This window comes from Triturus cristatus, chromosome 7 (assembly GCF_964204655.1).
Source record: "Triturus cristatus chromosome 7, aTriCri1.1, whole genome shotgun sequence".
In the NCBI taxonomy this organism is placed as follows: Eukaryota; Metazoa; Chordata; class Amphibia; order Caudata; family Salamandridae; genus Triturus; species Triturus cristatus.
In genome coordinates, this window is record NC_140590.1 from 1879474413 (window position 1) to 1879493885 (window position 19473).

At 50.5% G+C, this 19473-nt stretch overlaps 1 protein-coding gene across 1 annotated transcript in view; it reads left to right on the forward strand.

Moving 5' to 3' along the window:
- The window catches only part of NOBOX (NOBOX oogenesis homeobox), a 273977-nt gene that overhangs the window by 145703 nt on the left and 108801 nt on the right, over window positions 1-19473 (forward strand). Inside the window, exon 3 of the mRNA XM_085614780.1 lies at window positions 516-622. Coding sequence (XP_085470906.1) covers window positions 516-622 — 107 coding nt within the window. The remainder of the gene's footprint in view (window positions 1-515; window positions 623-19473) is intronic.

A 19473-nucleotide genomic window follows, 5' to 3' on the forward strand; every position in this document is an offset into this window, starting at 1 on the left:
CAACCAGGGCTTAAAGGTTAAAGAAATATCTCTGTTTTGGGGGCTTTTCAAGGGGTTTACATTACCTCACATAAAGGGACCACCCCTTTTACCCAGAATGAATAGCCTTCGGAGACACACCTGCACGCACGCACACACACGCACATATGCCCACAGGCACGCTCACAAGCACAGACAAACACATCCATGCATGCACACACACATTGAGACATGTATGCACATGTACATGCAAATGTACACAAACGTTCGCACACATTCGCAAGCAAGTACTCACGCACATGCACACTGACTCTCCACTCCCCTGTTCTGCTTCCATGTGCTCTCTCTTCATACTCCTGACCCTGCCTTCTCTTCTTTCCACTCTTCCATATCCCACATTCTTTCTATGTTTCGCCTTCTTTGGATTTACTGCTTGTTGATTTCATTGTGATCTTTTCCAAGATTATTGGATATTTCTCCTCTCAGGACCTCCCATCGCCAGGGGTCTTGTCTGAGTGTCCCCCTCTTCCTTCCAGAGCAGTTGCAGGAGCTGGAGCGAGCCTTCCAGGAGGACCACTACCCGGACGGGGAGAAACGCAAGGACATTGCAAGCACTATTGGCGTCACCCCGCAGAGGATCATGGTGAGCAGGCAGTGGCAGATGGTGGGTTATTGTTCATGTCTATAGGAGAACCGTAGTCAATGTTGAATCCTTGCCTCTAGGTGTTGTTTGTGTCTTCACTACCACAGCTCCTGGTCAGGGTCTGGGTCCCCTCGGTGAAGGTAAAGAGGGGGTGCAACCTCCTGTGACTGGTATCCGCCTCAGAAAGATAATCTTCACTTGGCCTGAAGTTCCGTCGACAGCCGTAACATCAATCCTGGTTCTTCTGAAAATGGGGGATGCTTTCATGAAGCAGCACGACCGCTCTATGGGCTAGGGTAGACGAGGAAAGTCCTCATTGAGTTAAAGACACAGAGGCGCATATTATGCAGGCTTCACACGCACTACTTCATTCCCAGAAGCCACATGAACAAAGAATAAGCACAGCTACATTTCACGTCACTCCTGTGTCCTTCGACAGGTCGATGTAACCCATCCAATCTACCCTATATCTATATAGGTGTCACAGCCCCCCCTAATGTGAGGACTACAAGCAGTCTGCCCTCTGCCCCCAGTGGCCCGGTGTCTCTGTACAGTGAGCAAAAACCAGGGCGGAACATCAGACTTTAGGGAGCAGAGAAGAGGGAGGAAGGCTGGAGTCTTCTCTGGCGGAGACCTGTAACACAGGTATTGAATGTTAAACATGTCACCACCATGGTTAATAACAGAGTGTTCGAGGCATGTGGGCTGCTGAATTCATATCTGTGCATAGATCGCCGCCTAGTGTTGGGTCCGGATGTTTGCACGTTGTTGTCCTGGAAGAGTCTTCGTAGTATCCTGAGATAGGTGACTCCTCCCCTGGACCACAGTGCGCATGGGCATCCTCTCCATCCTCAGATTGTTCTTTTCCGCCATTGGGTTCGGATGTGCTTATCTTGACTCAAGTTAGGGAAAAAATATTTCCGGCCAAAAGGCCTTTAGTTCGCGTCGGTACTGTTCCCGATCGGTATCGACAGTTACTTGTTAGTTTACTAACTTCAAAAACAACTTTTTCGCATCGACCATCGACACCATCGACGATGGAATCGAGGACACCATTCAAGCGGTGTCCTGTTTGCAATACGAAATATCCCCATGTCGACGTCCACCCGGTGTGCAACAAATGCCTTTCACCGGATCACGACGAATCCACATGTATGGCCTGTGCCCGATTCCGATCCAAAAAGACTCTCCGGAATCGACGAGCAGCGAGACTTGAAGCGCAGCAAGCGGCACCGGCCCCGACCAACATCTTCAGCGCCGAGGACGAAGATGTGGAAGGCGTGGAGAACCTACCCTCCAGCCCCGCTTCCGAACACGATTCCGGATCGGAAGACATCGAAGAACAACTCTTTCACAGGGATGAAGACGACACCGAGGTAGGAGACTACGATGAGGCCTTAGGGGCCGAAGAAAGTAGCTCCGGTGACGAGCAAGGCCTACCCGTACAGACGGAGGATATCCCAGTGCGTCAGTCTATGGCTCCGGTCGAGGGATCGCCTTCGGGCCTTACCCAAGACCTATCCCGCAGTTCTTCGGCCCCGCCCTCGGGCCCGGCCTCGGACATTCAGCGACAGCCATTAGTACCCAAAACGACTGGTTTCCCTTCCTCGAAACCGAAACCAAAAGTCGTGTCGGTTCCACAGAAACCGAAACTGAAAGTGACACTGGTCGGATCGAAGCCCACTACACCTTCGACGCCAGCAAAACCCGTCGGCACCGACCGCACCAAACGGGACTTCGGTGCCGAACTCGCAGCAGCCGACGTCGGTGCCGACACACGAAAAAAGGCCATCGGTACCGCCAAACCGCCTCGGCACCCGGCACCGAAACAATCGGCTCCGGCCACGAAGGTCAAAATGGCAGCTGCGCCGCACACCACTTCGAAAGCAGCACCTAAGGCCCAATCATCGACGCCGTCGACGGCTACTACCTCTCCTCGACTCGATGACCCTGTGGCCCCGAAGAAGCCCACGCCTGCCTCTACAGAACCGCTCGGCGCCAAAGAACCGTCGGCGCTCCAGGTGCGACAAGTTGCAGCGTCCTTGCAACGCATCAAAGAAAAGGCAGCCCTCCAGGACACGTCGGGCCCCGAGCCGAAAAAAGCTCAAAAAGCTTCTCCAGCACCACCCCATATCACTTTTGGCCTGCCGCCATCCACGGCGCCCAAAATGTTTGAAATAAGAACACGTGTCACCCAAACTAGGATCACACCTGCCGAACGCTCTCCTACGGAGACGTCACCGTCCCACATTATCGATGCCGACACCGGCAGAATTATGCTCCACAAGCGGAGAATATCTTCCGAACACGCTTTGGACTCCTACCGGATCCCGCTAAAGAAAAAGCTGCCAGCGGATTCGGAACCAGTTCTTTACGAACGTCTCCATACCTCCTACCCAGATCCACAGTCCTTCTCTCCTACACACTCCGAAACCGACGTTTTGGAGGACTATATGGGTGACGACGTCCCCTACCCCAGAGAGATGGACCCTGAAGGCCAACAGGACCCTGACCAGGCTTGGGATGACCCTGTAGACACAGGTGCACCTATGGATACACAGGACACGCAGCTATATGGCGCAAAAACGTCTCCCACAGAGGACACTGCCGCATTCAACGCCCTAATTGAACGTGCTGCGGCAAATCATGGTGTGCAACTCCACTCTGACACAATCGAGGACGATTTTCTAATGGATACTTTCGCATCTTCCGAAAGGAATATCAAAACTCTACCCATGTTGAAAGGTGTCCTCAAACCAGCAAAGGACATTTTCAAAGAACCCACCAGGGCAAGAGTAATAAACCCCAGGATCGACAAGAAATATAGGTCGGCGCCTGGGGACCCTACGTACATTAGAGGCCAGTTGCCTCTGGATTCCATTGTAGTCGCAAATGCTCGCAAACGGGCGCACTCGCAGACAACTGGGGATGCTCCTCCCCCGGACAAAGAGTCCAAGGTGCTAGAGACCTCCGGCAAACGGGTTGCAGCCCAGGCAGCTAACATATGGCGTATTGCCAATACCCAGGCGCTCCTAGCTCGCTACGATCGCGCACACTATGACACATTAGAAACCCTACTCCAACATCTCCCTGACCAATACAAAGAGGGAGCAGAGATCCTCATCAGGGAGGGACAACTCCTCACAAACGCATCCATTAAGTGTGCACTAGATGCCGCAGATACAGCTGCCAGAGCCATAAACACCAGCGTCATGCTACGACGACACGCCTGGTTACGAATCTCCGGATTCAAACCTGAGGTTCAAAATAACATCCTCAATCAGCCGGTCAACCCTGACTACTTATTCGGGCCAGAGGTTGACACCACCCTAGAAAAAATAAAAAAGGACACAGACACTGCAAAGTCCATGGGGGCTCTCCAAACGCAGACCTTTCGGAGTGGCTCCTTTCGTCGCCCCGGAAATAGAGGAGCAGGCAGAGGACAGGGGTCACAGCAAACCTACAACAAGGGCAACACACAAAGTACCTACGATAAAAACACCCGGGGTGGGTATCGTGGCTCCAGCACAAAGGGCAGAGGACGCAGATACGGCAATACCAGGTCCTCCCCCAAGAACAAACAGTGACGCCCTCTCCCTTCCTCCCGACCACATAACACCTGTCGGGGGAAGGCTACAAAGGTTCCTGTCCACGTGGAACACCATCACCACGGACAGGTGGGTCAAAGATATTATCAAACACGGTTACTGCCTAGAATTAACCTCCACTCCACCCACAATACCGCCAAAACACCGTCCTATGTCCTCAGAGCACTTAGCGCTCTTACAGCAGGAAGTGCTCAGTATGCTGGAAAAAGGCGCAATAGAGGTCGTACCCGTCCACGAGCAAGGCACGGGGGTGTACTCCCTGTACTTCTTAATACCAAAAAAGGACGGGTCACTCAGACCTATACTAGACCTGAGACCCCTCAACCGCTACATTCTCTCAGAGCATTTCCACATGCTCACCCTACAACAAGTCCTCCCGCTGCTCAAACAGGGAGACTTCCTGGCCACGCTAGACCTCAAAGATGTGTATTTCCACATACCCATTCACCCCTCACACAGAAAATATCTCAGGTTCACTGTTCAAGGGCAGCACTACCAATTCAAGGTTCTTCCCTTCGGCGTGACAACAGCACCCAGAGTTTTCACAAAGTGCCTAGCTACTGTTGCTGCACATCTACGGAGGCAACACATTCACGTCTACCCTTACCTGGACGACTGGCTTGTTCAGGCAAAGTCAGCCCAGCAATGTGCCAGCCACATGTCCGCACCATTCACCTTCTTCACAGTCTGGGGTTCTCACTAAATTACCCAAAATCACATCTCCAACCCGCACACGTACGTCAGTACCTGGGCACGACCATAAACACTCTGACGGCCACAGCTCAACCAAATTTAGTGAGGATCAACAGCATGCAAATGCTGATTTCCAAGTACAAACCCCAACACTCCCTTCCTGCGCGAGTGTTCATGCAGTTGATAGGCATGATGGCCTCCTGCATCTTCATAGTCCCACACGCAAGACTACATATGCGCCCGTTTCAGGAGTGCTTAGCACGTCAATGGAATCAGGCTCACGGGCAACTAAAAGACCTAGTGTTGGTGAGCGGTCGGGCATACAACTCTCTGCATTGGTGGAATCCACAAAACCTTTGCAAGGGCCGACCGTTCCAAGAGCCTGTTCCACAAATAATACTGACAGCGGACGCGTCTCTCCAGGGATGGGGAGCTCATGTACTCAATTACACAGTGCAGGGACTATGGACAATACAACAAAAGAAGATGCACATCAACCTTCTAGAACTGATGGCAATCTTCCTAGCAATGAAAGCATTCAAAGTACACTTGTGCAACAAAGTCGTGTCGATCCGGACGGACAACATGACCGCCATGTACTACATACAAAAGCAGAGAGGAACACACTCTCCACAGTTGTCTCATCTGGCTCAGAGCATGTGGAAGTGGGCCATTCAGAGGAACATGTTCCTCATGGCGGAACACCTCCCCGGCAAGGACAACCAGATGACGGATCTGCTCAGCAGACACAGCCACCAGATGCACGAGTGGGAGTTACACCCATCAGTACTCCAACCGTACTTCCAGCAGTGGGGTCATCCAGAGATAGACCTATTCGCCACAAGCGAAAACACAAAATGCCAAAGCTTTGCCGCCAGGTTCCCACATCCGCAGTCGCAGGGCAATGCGATATGGATGAACTGGTCCGGCAGATTTGCGTCCGCTTTTCCCCCAGCACCATTGATACTGCTGGTGGCACGCAAACTCAGACAACACTCACTAACACTCGTCCTGGTTGCTCCAACATGGGCACGCCAACCATAGTACACCACCTTTCTCGAACTTTCCGTGGTGCCGCATCAAAGGCTGCAGATCAAACCCGCGCATTTGACGCAGAACCATGGAGAGATTCAGCACCCAGATCCGCAACAGCTGAACCTGGCAATCTGGCTCCTGAAGTCCTAGAGTTTGGCTACCTGAACCTGCCACCTGACTGTATGGACATCATTAAGGAAGCTAGAAGACCCACTACCAGAGCTTGCTATGCAACCAAATGGAAAAGGTTCGTAATTTATTGCAATAACAATGACATTGACCCGCTAGACGCATCCATCCAAAACATAATTTGTTACCTCTTACACCTATACCGATTCAATCTGGCATACACCTCAATACGTGTCCATTTGACCGCATTATCAGCCTATCTCCAGAACAGGCAGCACCTCTCTTTATTCAGAGTGCCTGCCATCAAAGCATTCTTGGAAGGACTCAAACGAGTAATTCCTCCAAGCCACCCACCAGCTCCAATGTGGAACCTCAACTTGGTCCTCACACGCCTGATGGGTCCACCCTTCGAACCTCTACACTCATGCGAGATTCAATTCCTCACCTGGAAAGTAGCTTTCCTAGTAGCAATCACTTCGTTAAGAAGAGTTAGTGAACTCCAGGCACTAACCGTTCAAGAGCCATTCATACAGGTTCACGCCAACAGGGTCGTACTACGTACCAACCCCAAATTCATGCCCAAGGTGATATCGCAGTTCCACATGAATCAAACTATTGAACTGCCTGTTTTCTTTCAAAACCCACAAACTGTCGCAGAAAGAGCACTCCATACACTGGATGTAAAGAGAGCCCTCATGTACTATATAGACAGGACTAAAGTCTTCAGGAAAACAAAACAACTTTTCGTTGCCTTTGCCCCACACCACAAAGGCAACGCCATCTCCAAAGCAGGTATAGCCAGATGGATCGTTAAATGTATTCAAATTTGCTATCAAAAAGCTAAACGCACATTAACGATTCCCCCACGAGCCCACTCAACACGTAAGTTAGGGGCCTCCATGGCTTTCCTGGGAAACATTCCTTTGCATGATATATGTAGAGCAGCCACCTGGTCCACTACACATACATTTACCAAACACTATTGTGTAGATGTGCAATCAAAACAGCAGGCAGCTGTAGGACAGGCTGTTCTCAAAACTCTTTTTCAGACCGCTGCAGCTGGCACTGGTGGCCGCCGCTAATAGAGGGTACTGCTATATATTCTATGCACAGATATGAATTCAGCAGCCCACATGCCTCAAACTGAATATGCTACTTACCAGTATGCATCTGTTCTTGGCATGTAGGGCTGCTGACATTCATATCGCCCACCCTCCTCCCCGGCGCCTGTAGCAGCTGCAGCTCTCAGAATTACTGTAAGCATGGTCATCACTTTCTGTATCTACTCCATCACTGCCACAATGGCGAAAAACAATCTGAGGATGGAGAGGATGCCCATGCGCACTGTGGTCCAAGGGAGGAGTCACCTATCTCAGGATACTTCGAAGACTCTTCCAGGACAACAACGTGCAAACATCCGGACCCAACACTAGGCGGCGATCTATGCACAGATATGAATGTCAGCAGCCCTACATGCCAAGAACAGATGCATACTGGTAAGTAGCATATTCATTCTCACTATTTCCTTGTATCTCAAACCACCCTAAAGCCGAGGTAAGGTGGAGCCCCAGAAGGTGCGCTCCAGAGGGTGTGTAGAGACGCAATCATTGTTTCACAAGGACGTGGAACTGCAAATCAATGGTAGGTTCAATCCGTGGCGAGGGGACCCAAGAGAAAGACAAAAATTTAAAAAAGTGCAATGCTCGGGCCTGGGGTTTAGTGCCAATATCGGCAACTGTTGTCACATAACACATAAGTACATAAATAAACCACACGACACTTTTGTAAGTGGAGAAATATTGCTGCAGGTTTATTAGCATAACCAATATGCAAACATGGTGGGTTATCTTACGGGCGATCCGATCCCAGGGCAGGCCAACCCCTATGCCGCCTGCCCATCTGATAAGCCTAAATTACACCGTGGCAGTCGCCAATTGGTGCATACCAAATCTTGGGAGGGGCCACCCCTCCCATCCGTGGACCACCAGTCCACTTGCTTACTCACGCCCCCCCCCCCCCCCCCCCTCGAAAGAGGTGGGCGGAGCGTATGTTGGCAGCCCCCAGTTGCTCAGACCCACAACCGCCCGTAGGACTTACGGGGCCCGTAGTTCTACCAGGGGACACCGCTAGACATCCCTGGGTATCCTGGCTTAGCACCACGCTGTGCTGCTGCATGAAGTACCCCTTGGTATCTGCAGACTCTGGATCACCCTGTAACTCCTCCACAGCCTTGGGAGTGGCCACCGTCACTACTAGGGCCCCCCACCAAGGTAGACCTTTTTACTTACAACATGCTGAATACCGGGCCTCTCCCAGGTACAGCCAAAACAAGTCTTAGCCCATACAGGACCGGAGGCCAGCATGCCCCTTCTGGATAGGTGCCCCCATCCTTTCTAAAACCCCGTGGAGTTTAGACTGATATGACCTAAAACCAATAATAAGGCGCTGGTCCAATGTTACCATTGCCTGGCTGAAGAGCAATACCTTTGACAAGCCACTCCTGCCAGGAAGTGCCAGTGCGGGTGGAGGTAAGAGTTGACAAGCCCGCCTTACTTCCTCTTTCACTCAATTATCTGAGTTTAGCACTACTCGGAGTATGTCCATCGCCTTCCATCAGTCACCACCCTATGTGAAGCCTTGCCCTTCCCAACTTCTGCTAGATACCAGGGAGCAGACAGGACAGAGTGAACCAGAGGGGAACCAAAGTACAAATACCTCTGTTTTTGAATTCTGGGAATGCCAAGTGTTCTACTAATACTTTGTAGCCCAATTGTGTTTAACCCAGGGGGTTTCCCCCAATTATATGGACACTATCGCCCTAGTTGGAAGGCAACTTCCACAACCTGCAAAGCTGTCAGCCAAGGCAGAAGGGCGGGAGAAATCATACGTTATCGTTACTCAAAACAATGGTACTTGTTTCATCGAACTCAAGGACGGGATAACAAGTGAACCACCAGGATCTGCACCTGTAACCAGAGGTCGAACCCAAGCCCCTCTAATTTCTGCCGCTCCACCTGCCTGTGAACATAAATCCCAGGGCAGACCACAGGCAACTAACCCATGCTTGTTAATGTCTGCGCTAAAAACTTCTGAAAGGCATAACAACAGGCTAACCACCAACATTGCATTCTGAATGTTCGCTGACAACTGCCAAGGAAAATGCGCTTAACTGAAGCAACTGGTACCATGCCATCAAGCTATCAATTTAACCTTCTATGACTGCACGATGTGGCCTGGTGGATGTCCGAATAAGTGCTGCATCCCCTCCATATCAGCACTAACAAGGCAACCCGCACTCATTAGGGAATCGCACACACCGCACCAGCTGACAGGAAGTGGCTATTCACGTGTAGCCAACGGCCTTACTTGTATAACTGACGGTGTACCAGGATATGTTGAAACTAGCTAGTTCTACTGCTTAGTGCCCATTGCACAATCACCGATACGTCTTGGCCTAATCGGATACTGGCTGCAAAGCTTTATGACCTTGCCAGCTCCCATCCCAGGCGAGATAAAAGTTTTACTGCTACCTCTGTGAGCCGCTGCAGGTGCTAATGATGGTACAACTAGCACCGCTAACTAGCCGTGGAGAGATCCTGATAAAAAGAGGTTACCCCACCACTACCACCATACCCCGCCTGTGAATCAGTAAGGTTTACCTTCTCATCTGCCGTAGTGCAGCCCCAATTTGCTGGCATCTAACCTGTGCAGTATCCGGTTCTGTGCAGTCGCCCACATGCTTCCACTGGGCATCTCTGCCTGATGTAAATGACCTAGGTACAATGTCTCCCTGCCTGGCACCCTGCCAGTGAAAATTACCTCACATACACCATAAGTACCCTACCTGCCTTTGCGCTTTTGCTAAACTCTTGCCTGGCCTTCCTACCTTCCCAGATATACCCAGCAAACTTGGCTGTACTCGGTCGATCGACCCGACCAAACATCAAACCCCCACCCGTTTGGGCCACATAACCTGCCCCCAAACTCTGCTGAAACAATGGATAAGCAGCATATGACATAAAGGAAGGGGAACCCTGGTTGTACATTAAATTTTCGTACTGCCCAACCAGATGTGCCCCTCGGAAAGATACCACAATCGCTTTGGATTTGAGCCGCGCTCAGCACAACCGTTCATCCTGGACCTACCTCCCACATGACGTGTCCTAGAGCGCGCTGTAACCTTAGGGGTCTGCTGGCTCTGACAGAGAAGTGACAAGATGATGCATGCTACCCTGCCCCCAAACTCCCAGCACATCCATGTGTGCGAGCTAACCACCACTGTTCTGCAAAGTTAGCATACCCATATGTTTACTTCCCCTTGAACGAGATGGAGCAGTCCTGTCCAAAGGTGTATGTATCGAACCATATGCGACCTGTGAGTACCAAGACTTTAGTACAACTAAATAATTCATGGTACCTGGTGTTTTTATAACTAATAGCCGGTCTGACAGCAACACACGCATCCTCAGCTATCCTGAGGAATGTTGGATAAAGGGGGGATCCGGTGGCAAGAAAAATATGACAGCCCCCCATCTAACCAACAGTGGTGGGAACCAATCCTGTCTATTCTAGTACACATCGTCCCTGTTAACCTGGCACTGCCTGATGTGTGACCTAGGTACATGGTCCCCTTGCATGGCGGCCTGCCAGTGAGACAAACATCAAATACACGATGAGTACCACTACCTGCCTACCCTAGAATCTTGCCTGGCATTCCTTTATGCCCAGCTGTACCGGGCAATAGTGGCTCTCCTCAATCAATTTACTAATAACCGGTCTAACAATGCAACTAGGAAACTACATGCCGTCCATTCGCCTCACAGCACAGGGCGTTGAAACCCCCCAAATAGAACCATGTGTGACAAACCGGGAGGTTACAGTCAGGCTAACCCCAGTCTTATGAGGAAAGACCAACCACACGGCTGTGCCCAAATAACAACCATCCCGCATCATACTGAGCACGTCGTTGCATCCCTATATTTACTACAAAAAGAGCACTAACTCCCACAAGCCCATCTGTTGGCTAATCAGTGCTTCTAATAGCATGAGGTGAGGTGAGCCACCCTTATAGCTCAGTTGCATAGCCAACCGAGAGCTAGCCGCCCACGAGGAGTTTGTTTTCCCTAGGCCTGCCTCATTCACATGCTGACTACAGCAAAGGGCCCTGCCCTTGAGTGTTTATCTAAATCGGAGGCAAAAGGACATGTGCAAAGGCCCATCACCCGAGAATTTACATTTGATGTTATGGGTGGCCGTAATAAATGTGAAAATGATTAGCTACTTTGAGATGCTTAATTGATTTGTCAGGGTGTACTGAAACCCCTAATCCCACTGAAGCATGTCCGTGAGCGGAGTCTCCTAGGACGGCTCGCGACTGCACCACCCTAAAACCAACCACGAGGGCAGAACCCTCTATCTTGCCATCTAATAAAGTTCGTACAATTGAGGAACAGTTGCGCCTTGTGGTTAAAACACTACATGAACCATATGGGCAAACCTGCACGTGTGATAACTCCGGGCCCCGTGTCCATCCCGTTGAAGGATGTGCATTATCAATTGTGAGAGCCGTAGTCATACTGGTGAGCCCAGGCAAAATCAGGCAGATCTTTGCTTCCCCAGGTCTATTTAAATCATTTGCTGAGATACAGCGCACGGTAAGGACATCCGCAAAGCATAACCACCAAAATACGTATGTTGAGCCGGTGGAGATTTAGATTAATTAAACAAAGGCTGGTAAAGCAAAGGACACTGAAAGATTTGTCACTTGAGATACTCCAGGTTGGACCAATAAATTCATCTACATTTGTATCCGTAGCTTGTATACACTGTGTGGTAGCTCTGCCTTCCAGGACCATAGCGCATCTCCATAAATATAGTTTCGATATGACACTAGCAGGCAGGTGACCGATGAACACTCAACATACTTCAATTAGCTTGACCATCAGTGCGCTTCAATGCATCCATAGTTGGGAAATAACTTTATAGTCACGGTAGAATGAACGGTATGCCAGACACACAAAGCTCTTTTCCCTACTGTGGTGATATTAATAAGATGCCTATTCAGGGTCACCACTGTTCTTGATGCATATTATTTACCACCAACAGTCCGCACATACAGACAGAAGACCGACACAATCAATACACAAGTGCCATAACGAGTACTAGGCACCAACGGCCCGACCACTGTCTGCACGTAACCAAGTACGAACTTTTCTCAGTTATTGGTATCCCGTGAAACCGTAGCACAATTCCATTCATCAGAGTTACCCCGTGCTAGAAAAATTCCATCGTAAAAACCAACCCCCGCCTCCTACAGTCCATCCAACAAGAGTGTCACACAATCTACCAGGCCAGGTTCCTCGCACCTAGCAGCCTGATACTAAAGAGGAATTACAACTCTCCGTAACAAGCACAGATGCAGCCACTCGAAAGACTGAGCCAGACTTCTAGATCTCCGGCCCGCACACACCGAAAACACAAGGTACAGCCGGCATTTCAAGGCATTGAGCACATTCGTCTTGAAGCTGTAGCATGGCCGCACCCCCACAATTTAAGAAAGCAGCAGTGACCAATTGACCAGCTTAAAACACCCGGTGAAAAGCTGATGCCTGAACCCGAATCACTAATTCTCTAAACCCAGGTCGGGAAATGCAAGTAGGAAAACCGGCCTCATCTCCGACAATGTGTGCCCGCCTGCCGAGAAGACAAGGCGAATTGGACAAATGCAGGGGCGCCCTCATGGCGGTACCCAGCCTGCAAGCTGCCCGTTCTCAATCTACGGGTGGTTGACCAAACCGAATGTGGCGTACTCTCCGCGGAAGCACAAAGAAGACCATATGTCAGGGGAAGTACCAGCAGGCCCGCCCACCCAATGGCCGCAGAGCGCCCAACCCACTCAAACTGCCCAGATGTGAAGGCGCGACAGCAACTGCCCTGGTACCAAGGGAATAAACGGCTAGACCACGATCTGTTGATCGACAACCGGAAAGGCAAAGTGTGCGGACAGTGCAAGAGCAAGGTGGGGGTGGAATACCCCCCCGGCCTACGAGACGGAAACGAGATCCCACTCCCCTGGACAGTGCAGACCAGGGCCCCACACCCGCATGTCCGGATTAGCTGGGGTTCCCAACCCCCATGCGCCCGTGTAGAACTATGTGTCCAGCGGGGGCAAGAGCCCCTCAGGACGCAGCAACAGTGTGTGGGAGGAGATACGCCCATTGTCATCACGACTGCCCCCACCTGACATTTAAACATGTGAAACAACATAGCAGAGAGGGCCGCATGCACCTACAGGAATCCCACCGCACCAAGAGGCCGCCCAACTTGACCCACCGCCCAATTTCCAACGTTCAACTGGCGGTAATCCCCACAGCATGTGTCTCCCCCGGCGGCGCAGAGGATGGGAATGCAGCATTCGGTCTGGTCCCTCCCGAGACCCAAGGAACCTTGAGGCCATCTCCTCAAAGTGCACTACAGTTCGAAGAGTTGTTAGCGTGCCTCTGCCGAAGAGTTACTGTAAAAATAGCTGTCTTGCTTCTGTGCTCTCCAGAAACCGGTTTCAATTATTCTTGGGAAACAAAGCAGGAGTTGTTGGCAGAGCTTCGGATTAGCAATGGACGGGACCTCTCGGGGAACTGACAGTGCAGCAACTTCAGTCAGCATTGAGAGAAAGGGCATTCCCCACGCGACGCTGCGCGTCTGAGGAGAGCAGCCAGTTTAAATGTTTGTTGCATCGGAGCGCTGGCCGGCCATCTAATGAAGTGCTTGTGTTCCAAGCAGCCACTTGGCAGATGTTCCTGTTCTGTTAGCCTAACAGGACTGGCCGTCGCGGGGAGCGGGCCACGTGGTGTCAAACAGTGCGAACTCGACCCGAAGGATGGAGCCTGTACGTGAGCACCCTAATTACCTTAAATATTTAGTAACGGAGATATCAGATGATTTGCCCCAAAAACGTTGGACGCGGACAATGCCTCGAGGCTCGATCCCCGGGCACCTGCACCAAAGCCAGCAGGGTGAGCCTCAGAGCACCGCGCCAACCAGGCGCTCCACACCCCCCACTGCCGTGAATTGCACCAAGCCACATACCTCCTGAGGGCTAGGCCAGAGAAAATACTGCTGAGACGGGATCCCACACGGGCCATAGCCACCGTGGTGAGATCAGAAGGGTGGTGAAATACGTCAAATAGCAATATGTTGCCTATACATATAGCGCGCTCGACCCGAAGGTATTGTAGCACTTTCCACAAGCACAGCATATACATCACACTATCAGGCACGGGGCGATTAAATGATTTGCCAGCATCATAGGCTGTGGCCGCAACTCCGAGGCCCGAACCTTCGTTTCAAGCACCCCAGTCGGCAGTCTATCCGACGGACCACGTCCCCTCCCCGAGAGTCTTGCGATAGGGAAGGGACACGAACCGTGCCCGTACGTGGACAAGTCTGCACTGTTTGCATGCTATGCTATCAGAGCCGTTACGGGGGGTGGACTCATCTCACGACCCAGCGTACTAATCGCACGACCCTACCAACAACAGGTCTCCCTGGCAGCACCACCCCAACGGCGTGTCTGGCGCGAAGAGGTAGCTGGGGCAGGCCTCATCCCCCCAGGCCCGCTGCCCGCTAGCCGTCTCTTGCCAGACAGCCTCTATGGCTATACAGATGCCGGTGCTGCGCTTGACCTGACTGGAAGCGCGCGGGCCGCCGAGCGGCGTGAAGCCCCTCTCCCCCTCTGCCCCCATTGAGGTCCTTCACAGCAAACACGCTGGCGTGAATAAGCCCGAGGGCCTCAAGTGGCCGGGCTGGCCCGAAACACATGTATTCAGGGCAGTGGGTGGGGGGGGCACCCGGGGCCGCACTCATTTCCAATACACCGGGCACGATCAAACAGCGACGTTCGGACAACCCTCCCGACGGCGTCACTAGTGAACAAGGCGAGACGAGAGGGACAAGAGGGCGAGGAAGGGGCGGGGACAGCCTAAATACCCCTGCCCCCTCCCCCCTCCACCGGAAGTAACCATTTGCCGGACGTCTTCCCTGGCCGAGACCCAGGGACTAGACCGGCTGCCCCCAGTGCCTTCATGCGGCACTAAGGCGGCCGCCCTTTTAGGGGGGCTGCTGCGCAACCCCCCCGGGCAGCCTATCAAACTCTGAGCCACAGAAAAAACAAGCAATGCGCTCCTTGCCAGGAAAAGATGTGTAGCCCTGGCTGACCTCTAAACTACTTTGCCATTCTTATCGCGGGGGGTGGGGAATAAACCCATGCTTGGGATAATCTTGAAATGGCTGGTCTCAATTCCTTAGACTAGTAGCGGCGGCCATTTTGCTTTGGGAAGGGCTCAGTGTATTCCAGCGGTCTTGTCTCTTGCATCCCAACCACGAGGAGTTTCATGGATGTCACCGCCACCAGCTCCCACGCCACTGACCATGCCACGGCGCCCTACTCCCACCAGACCACATCTTTGCTTGCCTTGTGTTTGCCGTTTTGTTTGGATGTGAGATCTGAGCCACATTTCAGATGAGTCCTGACGACTGTGTGATCCGGATCCACTTCCATCCTCTTTTCTTGATGCAAAAAACAGATCAAAGACCACGTAGGAAGTGAACGTGCATCACTAATAACAGAAGAACCAAAAGGAGTCAAATAATTGAACAACTTCCTTTTCATCGGTCCGCATTACTGCATTGCCCCTCAGTAAGCCCTCCGTCGGTGAATGTGTCACGCCATCGATTGTGGACTTCTTGAGAACTGCCTGATGGGGACACTGGGTTAGAAAAGCGGCTAATGTTGTAGAAACGGGGAGAAGAAAGAGTGGAAAAGAACAATCTTATTAGTGAACTTACAAACGTTATGGGTGAGGAAGGGAACAATGCAAGTGATGGAGTGTAGCCTCCGTGCCTCAAATGAAGCCAGGCCTGCCCTCTGCGACCATAGCTCGGGAGCTCTGCATTTTAAGACCAGAGGCTCTGACGTGCTTGTTTGAATCCCATTCGGAACCAGTAGTGAGATGTGGGCCTCCAGTGCTCAATCAAGCGTCCTGAATGTTGACACTCTGGATCAGTCAGCAGATCTAGGGCTGTCCTCCGACCTCGCTCCATCCCCGGGAGGGCCAGACTGTTGAACACCTTTCAATAACCTGCAAACTCAAGGACATTCTGCCCCATGCATCCACGTAAGGATTGTGATTCCTAAATAGCGATTTTAAGGAATCGCTATTTTGGAATAGTAAATCCTTACGAATGTAGGAATCTTAAAATAAATTGTGATTCCTAAACATTACCTAATAGCGATTCGGTAATTACGAATCGCTATTAGCTAATGTGACTCCATTCATTCCAATGGCCCCATAGGAATGAATGGGAAAGCATTTGCAAATTGCGATTATCAAATTGGTAAACGCAAATTGCGAATGCAATTCGAAGGGTGCCAGGGGGCGTAAGGCTCCCCTGATGCACCCCCCAAAAAGGTAAGTGTGCACATGTGGCACGCACACATGCCCTTAGGGCATGTGCGCGCGCCACATGTCACTTTGAAAAATGCACTTTTGTGCATTTTTCAAAGAATGCACAAATCACGATCAACTTGAAGTTGATGGTAATTAGCGTTTCCTAAACGCACAGTTTGCATTCAGGAAAAGCTTGACTCATCGCCTTTAGGGAATCACAAATTGCGATTCCCTAAATGCATTCGTAATTTAGGTAAAAAATTGCGATTACCTGATTTGCGAATTCAAAGCCTTTGATGGATCAGAAAAGGCCTCTTTACCCACGCAAATCGGCCCATTTGCGATAGCAAAAATGCTTAATGCATGTGGCCCATTGTCCTACAAAGATATGGTCATAACACTCATGCCCTGCTGAAACTGCAGACCAGTGACCACCAACGCTCTGAAAAGACTTACTGTGGGCTACCAGAGAAGCTAAGAAATTAAGAACTACAGAGACATTCACCCAAACGGGATCAAGAGGTCTTGTAATCTGAAGAAGTGAAGTCCCCTGGGCCTGTGAGGATTGATGCGGGTAGCAGACAAAGCCGAAAGTCCTGGGAGAGTCCATCTTTCCCAGAATGTGTCCAAGCCATCATCTGAAGACCACCCCACAAGACCAGCTGGTGGGCGACCCGAAGATTTAACAAAAGGCAATAACAACAATGAACAAGCATTAGCATAACCAATAGGTCTCGCCTTTGGGACCTTATAAGTGTTTACCCATGCAACACTTGATTTTGTTGAACCAAGGATATTGTGCTGGATAACTAAACACTTATAAGATCCCAAAGGCGAGACCTATTGGCTATGCCAATGCTTGTTTTTTTGGAGCTGTCGACAGAACTAAAAACCTGGGAGCCAGGGTTTTTTATGATCTACGAGTGTTTTTCTTACTATGTTTATTTCTGGAGTCTGTTTTACTTTTGCTTTTTAATATAAAGATTAGTGCTTGCAAGCATCCCAAATTTTTGCACAAGTAGGAAACTGAATTTGTGTGATCCTGGTCAAATCAGATAAATCAATTTGCCCAGAATCACACAATTAAGGCACATTGCCCAGCCAGACTTCGGCCTTTAAGGTCAGTTCATATGACAATATGTTTGGCATACAACTTCACCAGAACTACTGCTTTTGATTTTTTAGCATATCCGTATTTCAATGTTTGAACACTTAAACGGTGTTGTCATCCTCTTCCAAACCCATCAGTGATGTCAATGGCCTCATCTGACATCATCTATCAAGCGCAGGCAAAGGACAAAGTGATATCAAAAGTCAAATCAGTAGTTGGAATGAGGGAAGACGGTCAAAGCAATTTAGGCTAGTGGGAACAAAAGATGATAAACCAAACATGTGGGAACACCACCATCTTGTGGACAGTTGTACTAACAAAGAGCAACAAGGAAGCTATCGACCTCAGGAATGTGAAAGAAAGCTCTTGTATCTTGAAAGCTGATGACCCATGACGAGAGAGGAAAGCTCGTAAACGCGTGCCTGCGCACATGCACGCAAGCTCTAGGCCACAGTGTAGCACTTTGAAAAGCCCCTTACTAAAAGTCGAGCAGCAGCGCATGCGCTGCTCTAGGCTCGACCTAAAAAGGACTGGAAGGGTTCTGGACAGTGAATGACAGAGGAGAACTGAAGGGTCTGTGGACAGTGAATGACTGGGAAGAAGAACTGGAGGGTCTATGGACAGTGCCAGAAGTGAAGGGAAACAAAGGTGAATCCTCCTTAACGGAGTAACAGGAACTAAGCTCAACTTTTTGTCTGCGAATCTGAGCTACGCATCCGAATATCACAGGAAAAAAAGGAAAGATGCAAGGATGGCCCGTTCACCAGTCCAAGGATGGCCCGTTCACCAGCCCAAGGATGGCCCTTTGACAGTCCAAGGATGGCCTGTTGATCAGTCCTACTGAAAAGGATCCTGCAGATCTGGTCTCCAACTGTAGAATTGATCTATCTGATAATCGAATAGGTCCATAGGCAAGGGACCGCCTCAGTGATTCAGTTCATGAAAAGCCTGTGGATGTCACTCAAGTTGCATTAGTGATTCAGATACCTGAAGACCCACCGGCCACTGTAATGCAAGGGCTCTGCTCCCACGAGAGCCTGTGACGTAGACAAAGCACTCTGGTTTTTTACTGTTTTTTACTGTTTCCGCCACCAAGGGTTTGGATATTACGCACCCTGAATGATGGATGTGTTTGGCTGACCACACAGCCCGCCTGTGTTTTGTGAACCTGTGGTTGCAAAGGCACTTGTAAGAAGCTGTAACTGTTTATGTGCATTAACTCCTCCCTCCATGATTGTTTGGCCATATGAGTACTGCGCCCCACGCTCCACCGCAGCATCAGATTCTACAAGATCTGGCGCTGTAACTGTAATAGGTCGACTGTTCTGTGATTCCAAATGGTCGAGTCCCCATGACATTCCTCCTTGATTGGAGTCTTCTAAAGGGATCAGTTCTATAAAAGAGAGTTCCCTTTTCAAATACTTAATTTTTATCCATTATAGCTGATGATAGTGAAGAGAACCTAACAATATCACTTTAATAGAAGCGGTCACAAGTCTGCCCAGTTAGCGAAGAGATGCGGGTGGAAGAGCTTGCACCTGCATCATTTCTTATCTGTTTAAAGGTATGTTTGCTATTTGTGGAAGAGCTAGGTTTTCAGTCTCTTTCTGATCTCCGGTAGTGTTGGTGCTGATTGAAGACGTAGGTAGAGGTCGTTCTGGCGTTTGAGGGCAAATTGGGAGAAGGATCAGCCACTTCTGCGGATTCGAAATGAGTAGGCGAGGTGGAGGGAAGCTGTCTTATGCACTGGTGGAAGTTCACTCTCTGGTTGAGGTAGGCTGGGCCCTCGTTGTGGAGGGCTTTGGAAGTGTGAGCTTAAAAGGCAGCGTT